We start from the raw sequence: 22,712 nt of genomic DNA on the forward strand, positions 1-22,712 counted from the left end.
ATGAATTGAATTCCAAGAAATACAAGCTGATGTATGATGTTCACCAAGACTCAATGTCTTTTTAACCTTTAGGTGATGCCCTTTGGGTACATCGTGAGGAGACATGGCATAAACTTCCATAGTTATGCTGATGATACACAGCTTTATATGGCTGTGTCTCCTGGTGACACTCACTCAATAGACGACCTTTTTACCTGTATTTTAGATATCAAGACATGAATGGCAGAAAACATCCTTCAGTTCAACCAGGACAAAACAGAAGTTTAGCCATCGGTCCAGAAGCACACAGGAACCGTTTTAGAACTAAAATCCCCTTTTTTTTTAATCTACCTGAAGAAATAAAGAACCTTTGAGTTATTTTTTTATTCTATTTAAAATTTTAGACCTCACATTTAAAATATATAAGAAAGATGGGGTTCTTTCATCTAATGGACGCGGTTGTTCAAACGATTTCGATTATCGCATAAGATCAAATCTTGAAAATGGGTTGTTAAAAAGGGAAATCCGGATTCCGAAATCGGCTTAGATCACGTAATTTAATCCTGGTTGTTATCCAGATAAAACCCTCTGTCTGGATCATTTTGATTCAAGAAAACAGGATGATCCTGATCCTAACAGAGGGTAGCAAGGCAGATTTCAGGAAGAAACTGCGGTAAAACCTCAGATTTGTACAAATAATAGTATCTTTTTAGCCAGTACATATGTTGCATCTGACTTGTTTAATTCAATTCAAATTCAATAACAAACACACATAAAATAATCCATTTTCCTGTCAGTCATCACTGCATAATCAGAAAAGAACCTGTCAAAAATAAGGTCTAACGATTGCATCCCTCACTACACGTGCTGTCCGTCCCTCATTCTGACAGAATGACAGAGACTGTGCTGGTTCCTCACCACGGGGCTCCAGAGCAAAATTAACATTGTCACAGAGAGGGACATTGAGCTTTCATGAAGATGTTTCCAGAATATCCACAATGTAGCTGTTAATGGATCAGTTTTATATTTTTTGTTGCTCCGATGGGAAGTCATACAATTATACATATAAGTGGATGTTTATGATTGCTGTGTGTTATCTCTAACTTACTTAATGTAACCCCATACCGGCTCTTATACCTGTTGTCCTTCACGTAGCTGGAAGCCCACATTGCTTTAAATACTAGAAATCTGAATTTGGTGCTCCTGAAAAATGGGATTCTGGATCAGGGTGATCCAATCTAATGTTGCTTTAAACAACCAGGATAAAAGTAAGCTGGATTACATGATCCACAGTCCTGAAAAATGGGATTCCTAAGTCTGAATAGCTTTTATCCAAATTAAAATTTTTCAACAACTATCCCAAGAATATTTCCAGAGGAGAACAGTTCCTCTCAGGCCAATGCAGAGATGCTGGTTCCTGCTTTTATCAGTTGTAAAATAGATCATTGTAATGCTCTTCTTTCTGGTCTTCATGAAAAGACGATAACTCTGTTACAGTTCAGCTGCTCGTCTGCTGACAAAGCCCAGAAAGAAAGCTCATTTTAGTCATTTTTTAAAATACTTTTATTGGTATTTAAAGCAAAGCCATCTTTATTTATAACGCACTTTAAAATAGTAAGTACCGACCAAAGTGCTGGACAGTAAGAATGTTAAGAAAACATAGTTTAATTTAAAGCTCTTAATGGTTTTAGTGCTAAGTATTTATTCAGCTTGCTTTTAGTTTATGAGCATCACAGGACCTTCAGGTCGTCGGGGCTGGTCTCTCATTCATTCCTAAGCTGGAAACAAAAACACATGGAGATGCATCTTTTAGTTTCTATAGTCTTCGCCTTTGGAACAGCCTTCCAGACGACCTGAGAGCAGCTGGGAGTGTTGATATTTTTAAAGGTGAACTTAAGACTTACCTTCTTTTGTTTGTGACTGTTACATGATTACTGGTTTCATCTTTTACTCAAACATCTTTGGCATCTATTAATTTCAGGGTGTAGGTTGACAGAAAACTTCTCAGGTATGTTTTGTAAAAGCAGGCAGCAGCTTCAGGCGTCCAGTGCACCTGTGTGCAAATCTAAAAGCTCAACTAGGAGAACAGGTTGGATATGGTACAAGCTGTCCAGGCCTCCTGAGAACGGACTAAAATACAAGACTGGAACCCCTTTTTTCTTTTGGGTGGAGGGTGGGGGGCTTGGCCAAAAGATCACAAGAAAAGAGACAATGTCATCAGGACTTTGCCATTTTGGGGGAACCTGCTGCCTCCATCGACACTTTCAGGTTTCTCGCTAGCAAACGTTGTTAAAAACACGTCTAAAAACACACGTCCTCACCGCGATCAGCTCACATGGAAAGTGGAGTCATTATGATGCAAAACCATTAATAACTTAAATCATTACAAGCAGATGAACAACAGATAAAGTTCAGCTTTAGATGCGTTGCCACCAGTTTCAGTCTCAGACATCTGTGTCTTCCTTGTGTTTGGTGGACGTTCGTACACCTGCCATGAATTTAAAAACTACTGATCATTAAATGAGTCTGCAGATATTTTTACAACCAGATGGATGAAAAAAGTAAAAGCCACATGACAGGGGATAATGGAAGAAACCAACTGGAAATCAACCAGAAATGAGCAGGACAGGGACTCTTTGGGGTCTCAGATCTGGTGGAACACTTACAGACTCTAGAACTGGTGTAGCAGGGACTGGTGGGACATCTGCAGCCTCCATGGTAGTGATTGCAGCTGGCAGAGCACCTTAAAGTGAGAGCAAATTAGTGTGAATTTACTCTGACTGAAGCCCAGCAGCTTTGATTCAGCTTCACCAACAGTTTAATAAAGATGTGTGATTCTTTGGTATTTGAGTATCAGTTTTTGGGAATAGTTGGTAAACTGGTTTCGGCTGAGACTCAAACGTCAGAGATGCTTACCTGACAAGATGATGAGGACACATTCAGTTCAGTAGAGGGAGGTTCCCGTCACCGTCGACTCCACATCCAGTCCTCCCCTTGGATTCTATTGGGTATCGTCAAGAGCGAAGACACAAATAAAAAGGGAAAACGTATTAAATTACCAAAGAAAGTGATAATAACTGATGTTTTTGTTCTTGTTTTCAGCATCGTAGGTGATCCTCTTCACTGACCACACACTTTTGTCTTACACACACATACAAACCTCATAAATAGATCACTTACAGCTGTATAGCACTTATTTACCTTGTTTATAGATATTATTACAGCTCTCTAAATGCCAGTATAATTATTTAAAGTACTACATTATTTATTGTGAAGGAAAAAAAAAAAAATTATTTCTAACTAAAAAGTAGTCAAGGGGATAGTTTTAGGTAGTAATTAGTGTGTTAGATATGTCAACACTTAGCAGTAAAATAGATTTGGTAGCATCAGAATTTTTCCGTAGTGTCAGATACTCCCTCTGGTGACCTTTGACCTTGACTTCTATTGAAGTTAAACTTTTAAATCTCACTGTCATTACAGTTTAAAACCCTTCATTCTTTAATGTCAGAGTTTCATCACAAAGAAAAATTGTGAGATTTGATGTTTTTGCTGGATTCTACCAGATTAAACTGTTTTACCATTATAGGCAGATGCTGGAAATTCTGGTCTTGTTATATTAAAGAGCTGTGGGGCCACCAGGGGGCGCCAAGAGGGATTTGTTTGTGTGAAGTAATTCCTGATTATTACAATGTTGACTAAAAATATCATACATACATACATACAAAATAAATAGATCCATTAATTAATCTTGGGCCCAACTGGTAGTCTTTGTAGGAACTGACACTATGTAAAAACTATGAATCCAATCAACAAAGCTTAAAAGACACATGAGGGGAAAAGACACAAGAAAAAGAAACGACAGCTACCCGTAACGCAGCCAAAATGATCATCAAATAATTTTTAAGAAGCTGAGAAAAATATAAAATAAAGTATAAGAGTAAAGTTCTACAACACAACCTGTAGTGGCCTATGAGGGATACACACTCTGAATGACCACTGCTCCACTTTCTGCTGCTTAATAAAGATTATAGACCTATGATCTTCATTAAAAAAATGACTATTTTCTATTGTCCTCATTTTCTGGAGACTATGTAAAATAATCTTACATGGTCCTCAGAAACAACAGAGAGGTTTAAGCTGTGGGCCCACACACTCACACACACACCAGCTGCTAACCAGAATACAAATTTAATAAGATTAAACCAACCTCAGAGTAACTACTTACATGTACAGAATAGTCAAAGTCAGCGTCTCTTATTTCACCTCCCAGCAGCTGGAACTGAGGATCCAGCTGAGTTGTAATGACACAGCTAGCAGGAACGTCCTTTCACTGGGGAGATGGTGCTTCTTCTACCTCGTCGCCAGAGGGAGAACAGGCTTTCTCGTGGTCACCTAAAGCTCTGTCCGGGCTGCTGTGGAGTGTTTTCTGTGGCTTACAGTGAAACAGCAACGTTCCTCTCAGGCCATCTAAACGGCTTCCTACAGTGCTGCAGGCTACTATAGGCTACAGTATATAAACTATATGGTGAAGCTGGTACAGCAGAGAAGCTCAAACTCAAAGTATGACCATAGAAATCTTAACTTTTTACACTCATCTCCTCCCACATTTGCAGCTGCAAGCTTGAGCCTCGTGTACGTGCTGCTTGCTTCATTCCTCACCCCTGCCTCACCTGACAGCCTCAGGCCTGTACAGTCCTCAGCAGAACTACTCAGTCCGGTCCCACGAGGGCTGCAGCCCCACAGGTTTTCATGTCTCCCACTCAATTCTTTATTTAAAGGATTGATCAAAATATTAAATACAAATTTTGAAAAAATGCACAGAATTAAGACTTTTATTCAAACTGAATTAGAAATTGGTTAGATACATACAAAGTATTCACTAGTGATAAACTGACACTTGGGCCAAAATACCAAAATCTTTAAAAAGAACCAGATTTCTCATCATGTTGTTGTTTACATATTCATACTTTGCCATGGCTTCGGCCAGCCTTCATCCTTTTTAAACCTTGTGGAAACTTCCTGTTTCCTACTTTTCCACATTAACCACACCAGCTTCAAATCGCTGAGCAGCTGCCAGACACCACACGATAATAAAAATCTGCCCAACTGATGAGTGGAGAACAGACAAAAGAGTCAAATCTTAGAGAGAGATATCATGAAAGAAATTAATACATTAATGATGAGAATGTGTCTTATAGTTTTTGTCCAATCAGCTTTGTGTTTCAGCTTTCTGACAGCTGATTGGATCCCTTCCATCATGCTCCACCCCCTTCTCTACCTGTTTGCTCTCATCTCACTGGGAGGTAAGCCAGAGACACATCAGTCAACCAGAGACAGAGAAACATTCACATCCTTAAGATGAGCAAAAGTTTAAACTCACATTTTACCCTGTAAGCAGTAAAAATCTGCATTAGAAATGTTTACTTCAGTAAAAGTATGCACGTGTAATAGTACAAGGTCATGTTATCAATCATGTTATAAGTGCTGGGTTTATATAAAACAACTGTTGTAGCAGAGGTGAAGCTCTGTAATGATTTAGGTCAGGGATGTCAAACTCCAGTCCTGCAGGGGTTTAAATGTTCCTCTGCTTCAAAACACGATTCAAATCAAACAGATCGAATAGCTTGTTGTCAAGTTTTCCACAATGAGCCATTAGTTTGACTTTAGGTGTGTTGAGGCAGGAAAACGTTTAAAAGCTGTAGGACAGCAGCCCTCAAAGAGTTTGACAACCTCAATTTAGATGAAGAAGCCGTTCCTGGAGGAGGACAGACAAGTCCAGAAACCAAAGTCCATGTAAAGAGTTGGTGTATAACAGGAGAGGTGGTCAGTGTGAAGAGAAAACACATGAAAGGCAGGAACAAGTATAAAAACTGGAGCTGAAAACATGCAAATGAGGAACAGATGTGGGTCATAAACATGTCTCCAATCTACAGTAAATACAAAGAAGGTTTATCATCTAAAGGAGCAGAAGAGCAAAACAAAGGCAAGAATCATAAATTACTGCAGTTCACAGGAAAAAAAAGATTTAAAACAACAATATTTAACATGAAAACCTCCTAACCATCATTTCTATAATAAAATGATCTGATTTCTATCAATCAAAGGAAACTTTGCTTTCTTAATAAAACAAAAATGGTCAATACACACAAATCTGATGTTTTTACTTAATTTACAATAAAACATGATGTAAAAGTTCTTCATGTGCTCTGTGTTTATTAATGAGTGTGTGAGATTATCCTGACATCTTTATAGAACAAAGCTGCTGACTGATGATGTTTTATTCCATCAAAATGTGAAGAAGCAGTTTGAACTTTAGTCTAACTGCTGACAGACTGAAGCTCATCTCTCATGTTTCTCCATCTCTGCAGGTGCTGCTCAACTAGAATTAATGAGTTAATACTAAGATGTGGTGATTTACAGATACAGTCTGGAGCTATGAGGTGGTTTAGAGGTAATACGTTAATTTCTTAATCAATCAGTCTCTTTTAAACATGTCGTTCTCAGGGTAAAATCATAGGTGAAGGAATGTAATCTGATTACTTTTAGTTTGTAGCTGTATTTTGTGTGATGTCTGATGCATTTATGTCTTTTAAGATTAAACTACAGTAAACAGAAGATGTTTATGTTTTTTGTAAGGTGAGAGTTTACAGTTTCTTCATGTTTACAGTGACTGGAAGGATTGATTGGTAACTAAGCTAACTTAATTGGTAACTAGGTCGGGGTTAATCATGGATGTAGGGTTTTTGAAAACTATGTAAGGCAATCTGAAGCGAGTCTGCAGCCCTGCAGAGATATTTACTGATGCAATGTCACATGTTCCATCCTTCCTCTTAGAAAGAAGAGTGAATATTAAACATGCTTTTTATTTTGTTTCCATTGGATCTTGTTTTTCAGAAGGCAGTTTGTCTCAGTTCAGTTGAAAATGAAAAATGCTGCTTTTCTCTGTTTTATGGTTGAAATCTTTGTTCAGCATCTAATACATTAAGAAATCAAAACAAAGGATGTGGATCAAAATTAAACTGAATTTGTCTTTTAGAGTTGACTGACTTTTTCTACGTTTTATAAGCTTGTTTTAGCTGATTTGTTGTTTATATTCTTCTATTAGTTTTTATGGTAAATTAGATTGGCTGCAGTTTAATACTTACATACTGGACCAGTATGTAAAATTTGACCAGTTTTGACATTTGACAGCAGTAAAATGACACTGAAAACCATCCATTTGGCCTTAATTTTGATGACTTTTTCTAAAAAAAAAAAAAACAGAAATTTAAAATAAAAATATTCTGTGTATTTTGGACTTTGTATTGTGGTTTATTTGTCCGTGACAGCATTCTGTGGTTTGTGAAGCCATTACGTTGTGACTACTTTTCCTCTTCTCGGTGCCGTTCTGTTGTTTCTGCGATGTGGTGACTTCATTGTACGATGACCTTCTTCATGATGCCGTTTTGTAACGAATTCCTTTAAGCAGGTAATGTGACAAAAATACTTAGAGGTAAAAACGAGCTCCGTATGCCAACTTATAATAAAAAAGATGGTTTTCTAACAAAAAGTGACATCTTAAACAGATCTGCAGAATCTGTGAGGTTAATGGGGATCTAGTTTAATGGTTCAGTGGGGATAGAGTTTAAGGGGGACCTGGACTATTAACACAAGAACTCTCCGTGTACACAGAGAAACACAACTGCTGGTTTTTCAAGCTACATGGTGGTTATCTGGAAATAGTAAAACAGTGAAAGAGCACAGGAGTGATCATATATGGTGCACAAAGGGAACATAAGACTTGCAGAGGTCAAATGGTGCAGTTTCTGCACCTGTGATGTAATAATAATAATAATAATAATAATAATAATAAAATGAACCATTTTGAATCAGTTTGGGTTGGGAGGATTATGATGGGGGTTCATAACATTACAAAGATATATGAGCTGTTATTTCAATAACTAATATTATGGTAAACAAGACATAATTTGGAATAAACCTTCCACAAGGAGGCCTCTGTATAATAAAGACCTTTAGAGCCAAGAAAATCTTTGAAAAAAAATTCTTGTGCTTTCTTATGATACATCTGTTAAGACAATGGTGAAGCAGGTTATATTGTAAATTCTAAGAGTTCCTGAAAGTTTATACTATTTTTAAATTGAGTAAAATAAGTTATTATAGCTTTTATATCTTTGTTTTATGTAAAACAGGACATGATGCTGTGCAGTAATAGATTATTCTTTCCAAAAACAAGTGTTATAAAACCTAAAAGAAGACTGTTCCTTCTCTCTAAAACATCAATTAGGGATCATTCATATTGTGAAATAAAAATATAGGTTGCTAAATAGAATTTCAAATTCATCAGTCAGTTCAAACAAAAAAAAATCAACTTGCAAACTGGTTTGTAATCACACATATTCAACTGAAATATTAAAGAGAATTTGCACAGTGAAATAATAACACTGTGAATAGTAAAGGTGTTTTCAAATGCTGTTTCTAAAAGGAGAAATACACCCCGAACAGACAGACAACCGCTCCGTTGCGAACAGACAAATTCCACTTGTGGCAAGACCTGCAAATTCCCACGTGGTCTGAGGATCCACCAGACCATAATGGGATGTTTGGTGAATGTGCAGCAAGAGCAGCGCTCGAGGAACATACAGGAGGAACCAGGTTGGGAAGCATCCTTTAAACCTCATTTCCACCAGCAGGTGTGGGTCGGGACGGGATGGTTAGGGTGTAGATATGGTTTATAAACTGTAATGTTGTTGCCTTTCCACAGCCAACTTATCCTTACCTGAGAGGTGGAGTATCAGTTGGATAGCGATAGATGCCTCAGCTACATAATAACATGACGCCATCACAGCGCAGCACCTTCTTTAAAGTATAACTAAAACACAACTCAGAAACAGAGGAGAATGGTGTTCTTTCTTCTTGGCAGTGCTTCGTAAAGCTATTTTAAATAGAGATTTAATCTCTAAATAAGGAGTTGTTGCCCTCAGGCAACAAACCACATATCTGGTCCTCACACTGCCCCTTTACGTTTTTTGAGGAGGTAAAAGAAAATAAAATATCACTAGACATTTCTATGTCCAATAAACAGTGGGGTTGAAGTTCTTGTGACCTCATAGCTGGGAGTGGAGTCCTTTCAGGGAGCACATTGACAAGATGCACATGACTTTTCAACTTGTTTATATTCGTGGTGGATTTAAATTAAAAGTATGCTCATGTGCATGAACATGTTAAGAATAGTTTTTGATCATTTTAAAACTTATTTTGTTATTACTTGTATATTAAAACTCTGTTTTTTTGTGCGTTGCCTCAGGGCAACACTGTGCAGTTAGAGCACTTTGTTTAGACGACATTCTACAGTGAAAATGTGCTTAGCTGCACAATAATGACCATCGGGATTTTACTTTACCACTGACAAACACACTTACAGGAGGTGGACTTAAAAACATTTTAGAAGCAGAAAGTTCATGATTGAATATGTGTATATATGTAAGCATGTCTGTCATGGCAGCCTCACATGGTTTTCCTTTTTTAAGCTTGTTTGTGCACGTCTTCAGAAATCTGTGTCATGTTTTCACCACTTTCATCATGAAAACAAATAGTAGAGGGAATGTATGGACAAAATTGATTGTGGCAAAGGTCTGGCCACAAGGCGCTTGCCTCTGGGCCCCACCCTCAGGCCTGGCTCCAGAGGAGGCCCCCTGTAACCAGTATCCAGGCGAGGGAAACCTTGAACCAGTGATGTTTTCTATCATGGGGGGTCATTGCCTTATGTGAGTCATGCCTGGCAGGCCCAAACGTGTTGTGAGGGTCTGCTGGATCAAGGCTTATGCATGATGTTGCTTCTGATTTTGTGTTTAATGAGTGTTTAATCCTGTTTTCTGTTATAGTGCATCTCTATGTAGCATTTATAGAAGGGTTGGTTAAGAATTGCAGATGACAGGTACAGATGCAATTCCTAAACCAATCACAGGGTGGCAGCAATGTCTCGTTTTTTGCATGACACAGGTCGACTTTAAGAAAACTGCCTCACTAAAAAAGATAAGATGTATTTATTTATTGATTCTTTTTTTATCTGAAGCAATTCAAATTTAATGATATATTATATATTCATATAATAAAAATTATTATTATTATATTATATTTTCATATCATAAAAAAATATTATTATTATATTATATATTCATATAATGAAAAAATTCCTGACACGTGCTAAATGTTAACACAAAATATATAAAATGTGTCCATGAAGTTTCCTTCCACAAATGCTGTTAAGCATTATCATTTCAATTTATTGCCATTTAGAAAAGACTTAAAAGAACATTACAGCTAAAGCTGTACAACTCCACAGATACAAAATGTTTGTATTTTATTTATTCAAAGTTTATCCATTGATCATTTACTACATTTGACCCACACACACACATAAAATTAAAACAGATTTTCCACTGTTAGTATTTTTGCCTTCATTAAACTTCAAATATCCAAGCTGTATTTGAATGCACCATTAGACCCTTTAATGAGCTGTCCGTGGTGCTGAAACACAGAAACCCTCAAACTCTTTCCATCTTTTCTCCTTTAATCAGATTCTGTTTCTCCTTGATATTTGAACGAAGAGCTGTCAATCCTACAACTAATTCAGTAAACATGATTTTTTTTTCTAAAAGCAGCACGAGCCTCTAACAGTCAAATGTCTCTGTCGTGCTGTGGGGCATCGCGGGGTGGCTCGTGGACGGTGGAAAGTGACGCGGTTACGTCACAGAAAACGTGAGGCGCTTTCCCCACTAAAGATCGTCTTTGTTTGAAAGATGTAAGGTTCAACAAAAGAAAAACTCTCTTTTTATTTTATTTTTTTTTTTTCTAGACTCGACAATAAACAAAACGATCTTAAGCTAATGTTTTCACATAAATAAAAGAATAATTCAGAAACTCTTACTAGGGCATGAGCTCTCACTCTGCCCATATTTTAGGGACTAAGTCAAAGCGCTGTCTGTGGATTCTGAATATTCCTGCTTATGTTCATTCTATACAGCTTGCCAACAGGCATGCCAGGCAAACGCTTGGGGCCTCAAGCCAGAAGGAGTCCTCCAAGGGATGACCAACTTTGAAACAAGACAGAGCAGTGACAATGTGGAGAGTTTGCTAAGACAGTGGTCGACCAGTGCAGAAGTTCTTTAAGGGGTCCTATTCCCACCCCTTGCCAGCAGCAGTGCGTCTTAAGAAACAGGTGAGAACATGTTTATCAAAATGGAGAAAGTTTTCTATCTGATAAAACAAAGAAGAAAAACAGGAAGAGCAAGAAAAGAGATCAAGACTGATATGTGTTGCAGACAACAAAAGCTTATTTACTTAGAGAAGCTCAGTCTCTTCTGCTCTTACTGATGACCTGGATCTCAGGAGACTGAAAATAAAAACAAATAATTTGGACAATATCAAATTAAAGCTATTTCAATTAGCTTTAATGCTAAATCATGTCATTCATAGGCAAGAAATCTGATAAGGCACGGTTAAGGTGCATGATGGTTATTGTGTATTGTGTGCAGTTGGTGTTTATATTTTATTTTCTATATGTTCAGTAGGCTTTATGCTTCTGAAAACGTGAAAAATTGATTGACTGATCAATTGACTGATTAACTGATTGATTGATTTGCGTGCTGTAGCTGTAAGTATAAGACAAAATTCATAATGCAGGTTTCAGCATATAGTTTAATTTTTTGTATTAAACGCTGCATTTGAAAAATGTAATGAAGTAACAACCATGCCTTTAAAAATAATATTAGCCAGTTATTGTTGTGAAAGGACAATGACTGCTGACTGGCGGGGCCTGCTGTTCAATTTTGCCCAGAGGTCTCTGGAATCGCTCTGATTCTAAATACCATAACTCCAAAGTCACTTTAGGAACTGTGAGGCTCAACTAAATTAGGATATTTTTCACTTAGAATCCTCAGAACCTTAAATCCAGCAATATATGGTGGAGAAGTTAAGCTGCAACAGACAGGTTTTAAGTGTTAGCAGCTATAAAGAGATTAACTATCAATTTCTAAGAACGTTTCATTTAAATTACAGTGTGGGGTCAGAATATGTTAGTAATATATTTTCCTTTCCCATAAATTGTGAAATATGCTGTTACTCAGCAAATTCATGCAGTGACCCAGTCTTGGCGTATTAAAAAACCTCTGTTTATAACTTGGTTTAAACCTGTACGTTTGATGTATTCTTAATCGCTATAATAATGTATTTGACTGTATTATTCATAGGTCACTTTCTCTCTGCAAATTAAGTAGCATTGCTTTTCCTGTTTAAAGTATTATTTAGAAATCTTTTGCCAGTAGGTGAAGGATGGCAGTACTTTGTATTTCCCTCCAGTGCTCGAGTGACGCATCTTATTATTAGACGATCTGCGTCCCTTCTCTCCCAGTCTGAAAATAGGTCCAGCTGGGTTTGGTCTGGCAGTCATAGACTCCCGTTTCCACCAGTTTCATCAAAATAAACGGACGCTATCGACGTCTGGTGACCGTTAACCGGAGGATTTACCGCCACATTTTTGGACTCGAGCTCGGTTCTTTTTTTTTGTTTCTTTTTTTTTTACCACCTGTCCGCGTGAAATTCTTGTTTTAATTAATTTTTTTTCTTGTTTGTTTTTGCCTCCGCATCTGAAGAGATGTCTGTCGCGGGGTTGAAAAAGCAGTTCCATAAAGCCACTCAGGTAAGAAGAAACTCCTGCTTTCATTAGTTTTTATTTGTATTAAGAAGTGATAATTGTTATTGTTATCATTTTACAATTTTTAAGACTTGTGAGACGTTTCATGTGGATGGAAAATGTAAGAAAACTGCGCTGTGACGGGAAACGTTCTGTTTTCTGTAACACATTTTGTTTAAGTAAATAAAGTAAAATAAGACTTGTAATTTCGTAGATTTCGCTTCATTTTTCTCCAAGTTTTGTATTTCATTATGTTCTTTATTATTCTTTATTTATTTAAAGAAATCCTTGGCGCACAAATGAGATTTATGGTAAAATATATACATTTTTCTCGCGATGGTTCTTTTGGGACTCGCATTAAAAGCTGGGTATATCCCCCGTAACACACACAGTTGGGATGTAATATTATGTAACTGTATGAGCTGGAAGTCTGCAGAGCTGATTGGCTGTTGCTACACGCAACAGGGAATTCCCTCCATTCTCCTACACATTCCTCCATCATCCCTCCATCTTCTCATCTTGTGCATCTGAACATCATTTCTCCTTCTTTATTTCCTTTCGTTTATCCTGGTAGCTATCCCTCCGTCATCCCCAGTTCTCCTCCATCCCATTTTATTGCTGCCTAAATATTCTTCTGTCCCTCCATCATCTTTTGATTTTCTTTCCATCCATCCATTATTAGTCATCAACTTTTTCTATACCTCGACATCTATTTCCGTCCCTTAATTTTCTTTTTCTGAGTCTTAATCAAAACTATTCCACCCCTCCGTCAGTCACCCTTCCTTTCATCACTCCATCTTCTTTCTTAGTGTTTTTATCTCTCCATCTCATCTACTTTATATCTATCTTATCAGCCATTCATCTATGAATCCATCCGTTTATCCATCCATCCTGCATTAGTCCCACACCTTTATACCTCTTTGCTTTCATTCTTTGCATCCGTCCATTCATCTTTTTCTTCAACCCTTTTTCTCCCTGATGCTATCCATCCATTGCCATCACTTACCCTCCTCTTTTCATGGTCTTCAGTTTTCTTCCATCCTTCTCTATCCCTCTATCTTCACCTGTCCTTCATTTTCCTTGTCCCTGTGCAGCCATCCCTCCATCATCCTAAGATTCATCCATCCCTTCATTTTTCCCTTCTTTTCATCCCTCTTTAAATAAGTCTATCCATTTATTTAGATAATGCTTTTATATTCCACTCTTTCTTTTTCTATCCTTCCCAGCCTCTACTTTTTCCTCGCTGCTCATCCCTCCATCACCTTTCCAGCATTTCTTTATGTCTTCATGTTGATAAACACCCTCACCCCTCCAACCTTCAGTCCTCCATCACCTCCCATCCTCTCATCCTTTATTTTTTATCCCTCTATTTATTTCTTTATCTATACATCCCTCCATCACATTTCCTTCTATTTCTTCCTTTCCATTCACATCTCTGTTGATCTTTAACATCCATCCATCACCATCCGACGCTTCTTTCCATCCCCCATCACCCTATTCTCTGATGTTCTCTTCATTAATCATCCCATCTTTATCTTCATCTGCTCTCCATCTCTCTCTCTCACCATTTTCTTCTACCTCTTTGGCCTCTTTCACCTCATTTTCATTCACATCTTTTTATCAGTCGTCACTTCATTTGCATGCTTTCATCTTCCCTGTTTCATCTGTCTGATCCCTCCATCCACTGGTTGTACTTAAACCCTCATTTTTTTCTATTTCTTCCTCCTCTCATCATCACTCATCCATCTGTTTGTCATTCCATAAATCGATCTGTCATGTTTCCTTTGAGTTATTGCTTTTTGTTTTTTTCTTCCCTTTAACTTTGCTAGAAACATCTCCCAACTTCCCATCCCTCCATACCGTTTCCATCGTCTTCTGTTCATCCTTTCATCATCTTTCAGCGCACTTTATTCCCTCCTTTTATGAATTTACTTCCTGTTGCCTGTTCTTCTGTCCATTTTCCTTTTACTCCCTTTGATGCTTCTAATCCGTGAATGCATCCTTCCATCATCCCCCCCTTTCAACCTCTTAACCAACTCAAAGCTTTTTCCCAGACATCCTTCCACCAGACCGCTGGCTTGTGATAATGATGGAGATCATCAGGAGGGGCTGAGGTGTTGATGGGTTTTAAGGTATTTCTGTTTTATAGCAGAACAACACAAGTTGGCAGGAGAGATGAGGGAGGAGTCCTCTGATTGTTAGCTTCTGGTTGATGTTGTGTCTGAATGTGAGATGAAGGTGGAGACGGGCTGCGGCTGCATGAAACTGACCTGACGTCTGTTCACTCGGCTTTCACCCAGTCTAATCTCTCCTCCTGTTGCTGTTTCAATCTCGCTGTGTCGCTGCGACTGGATGGATGGATGGATGGATGGATGGATGGATGGATGGATGGATGGATGGATGGATATTCACTCCAAGATGGAAATCTGGTTCTATATATTTTAGTTAATAAACACCAGCAAGCCCATCATTGATTACTACTTGCTGCAGTAATTGTTCAGGTTTCTGCACCACAAACTAGACATTTTGAAGTAGTTACCATGACCATCTTGTAACTGTCAACATTTTTAGTGCAACTGTGGCTGTTTGCCTTTTGTTTATTGGTTCATTGTAAAAAGACGTAAAAAGGCGTTGATGGTGCATAGTCAAATACAGTAAGCAGTATAGGAGGAGGATGGGATGGGATTTCTGTCCCTACTTGACAAAAGATATGTTCAAAAAGACATTCCAAATGAAGACAAATGTCATCTAAAAAGTTGATACAACTAATATGCAGAATACAGCTGTAAACGGGGGTTTAAATGCTTTTGTATCTACTAAAAGAAGCTAATTACAGCCTTAACCATTTACTACTTTTGACTGGACCACAAATGTCAGCATCACACAGCGGGATAGAGAAGCATCCCGTTGTCATGACTACAGTTGAAAAAAAAAAAATCATCAATGTCTCAAGCTGTCAGTCTCCATGTGAGATGTTACAGTAGGTAGACCGTAGGTAGTGTTTTCTACTGAAAACCCGACCGCAGCATCCTTGGTGAAAGTTAGCATGCTCGTTGATCTGGACGGGGATCTTGTGTTCGCCTTGAAGCTGAGCCCAACTACAGCCAATTAAAATCCCTGTCTTCTGCAGAGTCATTTAATGTAGGTCTTAAAGATGCAGGATGCAACTTTGACATTAAAACTCTGCGTTCATGACTCGTTTGATAGCCAAGTGACAATACTGTGTGAACTTCTAGAGCTGCTGCCCAACAACGTGACGTTGCTGCTGAATTTAGCTTTATGCACCGCGTCACGTGTTAGCAAGCAAATATCAACACACCAGCTGTTTTAAGCACGCACAGTGGCAGCAAAGAAACATAGGAGGATATTATTGGAGGAAAAGAGGAAAAGAACGAGATAAGACAGCTTACCAGTACTCACAGCACAGGTAGGTTTCAAGACGGATGCTGAATAAGCCGTTGTTAGGGGCCGCGTCACTGAGAATTTCCCATTGCTCCTGATCTAGTTGTTAACAATGTTTGTGCATTTTTTGACCAGTGTAAGAAAAGGAAAGATAAAAATCTGCAGTTCCTCTAATGGCCACTTGAGGCAGTGAGCCAAACCCAATAGACCAGCAAATCAAAGGGTGAAATCAAATCGACTTACTGATTCTGATGCTAAGTCGATGACTCATGTCTCACCCAACAACCCCCTTCATTATCTACCGTCTCAGTTGGGCTAGTGCTGGAAAAAAACACTGAGCCAATAAATGAAACTGTTTCTAGGACACCACCTCGCTTCCTGTCATCTTCGTCACAGATTTAAATTAATTACTTTAGTGATATATAGTCAGGGATATGGGAAAACAATGAACCAGGCTTAACCAAATACATCCAACAGTGTCTACTTTTTAAAACTTACACGTCATAAAACATACAGGAGCATACTGTCACTCTTTGTTTTCCAACATCAGAATTATCTGAATTTTTTTATGTCTTTTGACAGATTTGGACAGATTAGATCACAGAGCTGGTGGACAAAAACATTCATTTATCCACAGCAAAACCATCAACAATCACATGTTAAATATTTGTCTGGTTGGGCGTGAATTTTTTAGGCTTGTATTTGATCACTTTTCCTGTCCTCATCTTCTAACCGGCTCTAAGGACCACATTGTTAGACTGCAGCTAATTACAACCATCACAAAATGTCACCGCAGCTGAGCTTCTGCAGTCTCTCTAATAGGCCTGTTAATTTGGCCTCTGATAAGATGTAATAAGTTACAGACTGATGTGGGGAAGGATGAAGAACATTCACGTACTGATAAAGCAACTCATTATGGGCTGAGCTAGCAGCAGCAAGGATTACTGGGTTCTCTGGGATTAGGAGTTTCTGTGATTCAGGAAAGAAAAAAGCTAAATTTTCTGTTATAGCTGGAGAACAAATAACATGAGCAACGAATATGTCTAATAGTACCTGAAAACGAAACCCTGACAGACCTCTCTATTTTTATGCTTGTCAGGGAGAATGTGTAGTGCAACCTTTGTTTTCATCCATGGTAGAACGTTATCTTCAGTTTTAAAGAGTATGTGTTAGTTTAACCACCATCATGTCACCTGTTTCACTAGTCAACACATAATTTCTCTGGTCCTTGTCCTACTTTCTGCTACTACATAGCTTAGTTTCTCAAACCAGGTCTGGAGGTTTCTCAAACACTCCTGAGGATGAAGGTAAAGTCATTAACTGGATCTAAATTCACCCACTGGTTGCAATATCAGCTCCACCTTACTAGTACTGAGTTGGACTCCCGTTTTGCTTTAGAACTGTCTTTACTCTTGGTAACGTAGATCAAACAAGGAGGTGGAACCCTTCCTCAGAGATTTTTCTCCATATTGACATGACAGCATCACGCAGTTGCTGCATCCTTGATGAGAATCTCTTGTTCCACCACATCCCAGAGGTGCTCTGTCGGATTGCGATCTGGTGGCTGTGGAGGCCGTTGGAGTCCAGTGAACTCATTGTCATGTTCTAGAAAGCAGCTGGAGATGATCTGAGCTTTGTGACGTGGTGCATTATCCTGCTGGAAGTAGCATCAGAAGATGCTACACTGTGGTCATACAGGGATGGACATGGTCAGCAACAATACTCAGGTAGACTGTGGTGGTTAAACCAGGCCATGCTGGTACTATAGGCCCCATAGTGGGCCAAGAAATTATCCCCCTCACCATTACACCAGCAGCAGCCTGAAGCGTTGATCTAGTGCAGGATGGATCCATGTTTTCATGATGTTTCCACCAAATTCTGAGCCTAGCATCTGAATGTGGAGCTGAAATGGAGACTCATCAGACCAGCAACGTTTCTCCATCTTCTATTGTCCAGTGTTGGTGAGTGTGTGTGAATTGTAGCCTCAGTTTCCTGTTCTTAGCTGACAAGAGGCACCCGGTGTGGTCTTCTGCTGCTGTAGCCCATCTGCTTCAAGGTTGGACGTGTTGTGTGTTCAGAGATGGTATTCTGCAGACCTTGGTGGGAACCAGTGCTTATTGGGCTTCCTGTTGTCTTTCTATCATCTCCAGCCAGACTGCCCATTCTCCTCTGACCTCTGACATCAACAAGACATTTTCGTCCAGACAACTGCTGCTCACTGGATATTTTCTCTTCTTCAGACCGTTCTCTGTAAACCCTGAGATGGTTGTGTGTGGAAATCCCAGTAAATACTCAGACTAACAAGAGAATTTCTCCACTGTGAGATTAATAAAGTCTAATCTAATCTAATCTCTATCTAACAATCATGCTATGTTCAAAGTAATTTAAATCCCCTTTCTACCTCGTTCGGATGCTGTTTGAACTTCAGCAAATTGTTTTCACCATGTCTACAGGACTACATGTGTTGAGTTGCTGCCATGTGATTGGCTGGTTAGATATCTGTGCTAACAAGCAGGTAAAGAGACTGATGTGTAGTATATGTGTCAGTTTAAAACCTGGTAATGTCTGATAATACACCATCTGAGAAACAGCTAAACCAGTGTTTATGCTATTCTGTCTGAAGCTGAGATATTTTTACTCTGAACTTCCAACAGCAGCTCCACAGAGACTGAACATTGAAAATAATCCAGATCGATGGAAATTTTATTTATTTCACACATTCCTGCAGTAATCTGAGCCTGAGTGCTTCTTTAATCTCATTAAAAGGTGTTTAGAATCCTGATCAACATCAATACTGAAACAACCACAAGAGGAGGAAAGTTGGAATAATCCATCTTCCTCATGTCTGTCTGTCTTCTGTCCTGTCTGTCACCAGGACAAATTCCTGCACATTTGTTGCGTTTGTCAGACGACACGGTGTTGATAAAGAGAGGAGATGATGTTTTATTGATCCCCGAGGGCGAAACTGGGTCATTGCAGCAGAGTTGGAAAAAAATAAATAAAGAGCAGCAGCAGCAGAGACGAAGAGCATCCTGAAGGTTCAGACAGCTCCAGAGGACAGCCTGAACTGTGTTTATGTATGTAATTTATGTTAAAGAATCAACCAATTACAGATGAAAAAATAAAATCAGTGGAAATAAATTTTATCAGTATTTTTTGCATTATTTATGCATGCATTATCATTTTATGCATTATCTATTCTAAGTCCTGTCCCTTTTCATTCATCATATATGTACAGTTAATCACTGAATACAGAGGACGGGAGGACTTTAAGGCATGTAGCAATTTTAAAGATGTTTAAATAAAACAAAGCCTTGCCGGTCAACTGTTGTCAAATTTGGACATTTTTAATGATAAATCAAGTTTCAGTCGAATTCAACCATCATATTCAATATTTTACCCAGTGTCTGACGCTGGGGATCAGCACGCTCAGGCACCCCACCTGTACCTGATTACCGTTGTGCATTGCACACCTGACCACTAAAATCCCTCCCTGCAGGTGGTGAGCTCGCTTGGAGGTGGCAAACTGCGGCTTCCCAGGTACCAAGGTTCAACCATCACTAGTGTTGTCAAAACAACTGATTCTCAGATACTAATTAATTCTAAAATTTAGTATCTAGTTTTTACTTTGCTGTTAAAACCTAAAGCGGTTTTCACAAGAATCTGTCCAACATGTCACTCTATGACTTGTGACATCTATGACATCACTTCCTCTCTTTGCTGGTTCTGGATGGTCTGTTTGCTTTTACTCTTTATGGGAACTGCACCAGGGTTCGCTTGCAAGGGTACCAGGACCCCCACTTTTCAAATGAACAAGAGTTCGCCTCTATTAGTTGTTTATTAGTTGCACCAGAGTGCAACTAATAAACACAACTAATGGTGTGTATTTCAGTCAGCAGGATGAAACCATACTATCTGTGGAAGCTGGAATGCATACATCCAACCCTTTAATGCTGTATGTATCATATTTAATTCATACCAACTTTTAAGACCTTTTGCATCACTTTATGGTAAAAACTTTGCTCAAACCCCTGTTGTTCACAATCTGATACTTGTCTTCTGCCCCTTGGTGGATACAGTAATAAAACAATAATTCACTACAGTAATTTTGGCATATCAATGGTAAATTATTCATACTAAAAAAAAATTTTGTTGCTACTTTTTTACATTTTGTCAGAGGACAAAAATAAAAACTATTATAAAAAACAATTGACTTTTCTCCCCATTTTTTTCTTGGGTCGGGGCTTAAATGGTGAGAATGCAACTTAAAACAACTCAAACCTCCAGGTTGCAACACAGACATCCATCAGTCTCCGACCTCTGGTTTGGATCAAATCCTAAAATCTAGAAGAAACCAGTTACACTGAAAGGTCTATGACGGCGAATTTGTTGTCTCATTCAACATAGTCAGGGGAGGAAATTTTAGATGCTGCAAAGACTGAAATGATGAGGTCAAAAAAGGAGCCTGTGTTTATATCTCACTCAATCTTGACTGCCATACTCTAATCTGGGCAACATCTTTCAAACAGGAAGAAATTTCTGTATTTGATTGGGTTTTTCCCACATGGATTAATCCGTGTTCGATGCTCTGGCGTGTATTTCAGTCAGCAGGATGAAGCGTGTGTGGTTGCTTATCATCACAAAGAAAATGTCATGCAGAGCAACAGTGAGGCTCACTGATGTCTTTTTAATAGTTTTAGGCATCAATAGATCAGAGCGCTTGGGCTACAGATCCAGATCTGGTGGGTTTTCCTTTCCATGTGTCATGTATTAACAGTAGCTGACGCATGTCACACAGGAGCAGGACAAATATAAAATCATGAGTCACGTGTTTGATGTGAGGTGGGATGTCAACAGCTTGGGGGCGAGTGGGCAGGGAGCGAGGCCCGAAATAGATCTGTGAATCAACAGCAGACGTTATCGGAAAGAGAGGGAGGGTGGCGGTTGGGGGGAGACGTCACAGAGCGGTAACTCTGGAAACCAGGAGAGACAAGGCTGCTCATTTTTCTTCATTTATCTCTGAGCTTTTCTCTGTGTGAATTAAAATGTGAAGCTGACCCGTCGTCATCGGCTACCTGATGCTGATGAGCCCCGTAGACGTTGGTCACTGTGATCTGGTCCATCCATATGCTTTATCCATCGTGCAAACAAGCACAAAGCAAAGGAAGCTGTGTGTGAGCAGCAGGGTGGATGTTGACTACTGGAGGTGACAGATAATTATCCATGATTACACGCAATACTACTGCAGTATACCTTCTAGCTTTACTAAGTAATTGCAGGTTAAGAAATCTAATTCACTGGCAGAAATAACACACTGTAAAAAACTGAACAAAAGTCCCAAACCTTCACATTGAAAGACATGGTGTACTGTTATGAAGTTAGGATTCACATGTTGGTATATTGTCAACAACATGAGGCTTTGTCTTAATGCAGGAGGATGTTAGCTTGTTTCAACCATCTGTGGTCAGAGTTTTGTATTTTCTTTTTCTAGTTTGGGCTGATGTTCAGGGGTCATCCTGGTAGCAGGCGTGGTGTCATATTTTAACAGTACCTGTTCGTGAGCAATAATGCTACTTCTTTGCATGTGATGATGGATCTATAATGGTCAGTTAATGGTTTCTGTGACTCCTCATTGTTTCGGCTGATGTCAATTATTGGTTATCTGAGTGCAACCAAAAAACTGTGTAACCATGTGGATTGTAGCTATTAAACATGTCTATTTCAGCTACTTAGAGGGCTGTCTTGGTAAGGAAATCTTCCCTAGAAGTGATTTTGGGTGACTCAACATGTTATTATTTAGCTTTTTTTCCCTTTAGTGGTGTCTGTAATGGACTATGATTGTAGAGCTCTTCTTGCCATTTGAGAAAAATAAAGCTTTAAATGTAACACTGAGGGCCTCCAGTCCTAAATTGCTGCTCTTTGTTGAGATTCTGAGGGGTGGGCTGAGAACTTGAATCAGAAGTAAACTGAGATTCTCTTCATGTGCACCTTTATGTCCAATCCAATGAGCTGTTGGCGGAAGCTGATGGAAGTGCTGCCATCTGGTAGTTGAAGAGGCTTAAGATGGCAGTTTGGCTGCACAGAGATTGAATTGCAATGATAACTGTTATTGGCGGGGGCCTTGGTGCCCCCTGCTGTGACAGATTTGTGAAATTGTCAAGAAGACAAGGTAATGAAGAATAAGCAACCATGTGATTAGCATGGTGCATTCAGAATGGTAAACATTGTGGCCGTTGCTCGGCTTTTCCTGCTGTAGTGCCCCAAATATAAGCTTACTGTGATGGCCATAGCAATGCAAACAGCTGGATCGACCTCCTGTTCGGAAGGCGATGCCAAAAAAACATCAGATATGGAAGACGAGGAGGAGATGCTCATGCCTGTAAACTAACCAAACTGTACCATAAATAGTTCTCCTGAGTCAATAAAAAGTCCCAATGGGTTTGCACAGGCAGATGTTGGAGCCATGAATCCTCTACATACTGGCTGAGATAAATAAACAAACCATCCATTATTAAGTCATTTTTCAAAAACATTTTTTAATCGTTTGACTAGCTTGTGTTAGCAGATGCAACAATTAGCTGCATGAGAGTAGGTTGGATTTTTTACAGTGTTTACACAAAAATAAAGATGTTTCTCCAAC

The 22,712-nt window shown here is 38.9% G+C and overlaps 1 protein-coding gene across 2 annotated transcripts in view; it reads left to right on the top strand.

Moving 5' to 3' along the window:
* Positions 1-12,402: 12,402 nt before the first annotated feature.
* Positions 12,403-22,712, top strand: part of LOC121639777 (endophilin-A1-like) — a 52,587-nt gene continuing 42,277 nt past the window's right edge. Inside the window, exon 1 of one of the 2 annotated variants that reach the window (XM_041985268.1) lies at positions 12,403-12,676. In XM_041985268.1, coding sequence (XP_041841202.1) covers positions 12,632-12,676 — 45 coding nt within the window. In that variant the 5' untranslated portion in view covers positions 12,403-12,631. Of the gene's footprint in view, positions 12,677-14,733; positions 14,803-22,712 lie in introns of those variants that run through there. The other variant, XM_041985269.1, reaches the window with a different exon arrangement.

This window comes from Melanotaenia boesemani, chromosome 5 (genome assembly GCF_017639745.1).
Source record: "Melanotaenia boesemani isolate fMelBoe1 chromosome 5, fMelBoe1.pri, whole genome shotgun sequence".
Lineage (NCBI taxonomy): Eukaryota > Metazoa > Chordata > Actinopteri > Atheriniformes > Melanotaeniidae > Melanotaenia > Melanotaenia boesemani.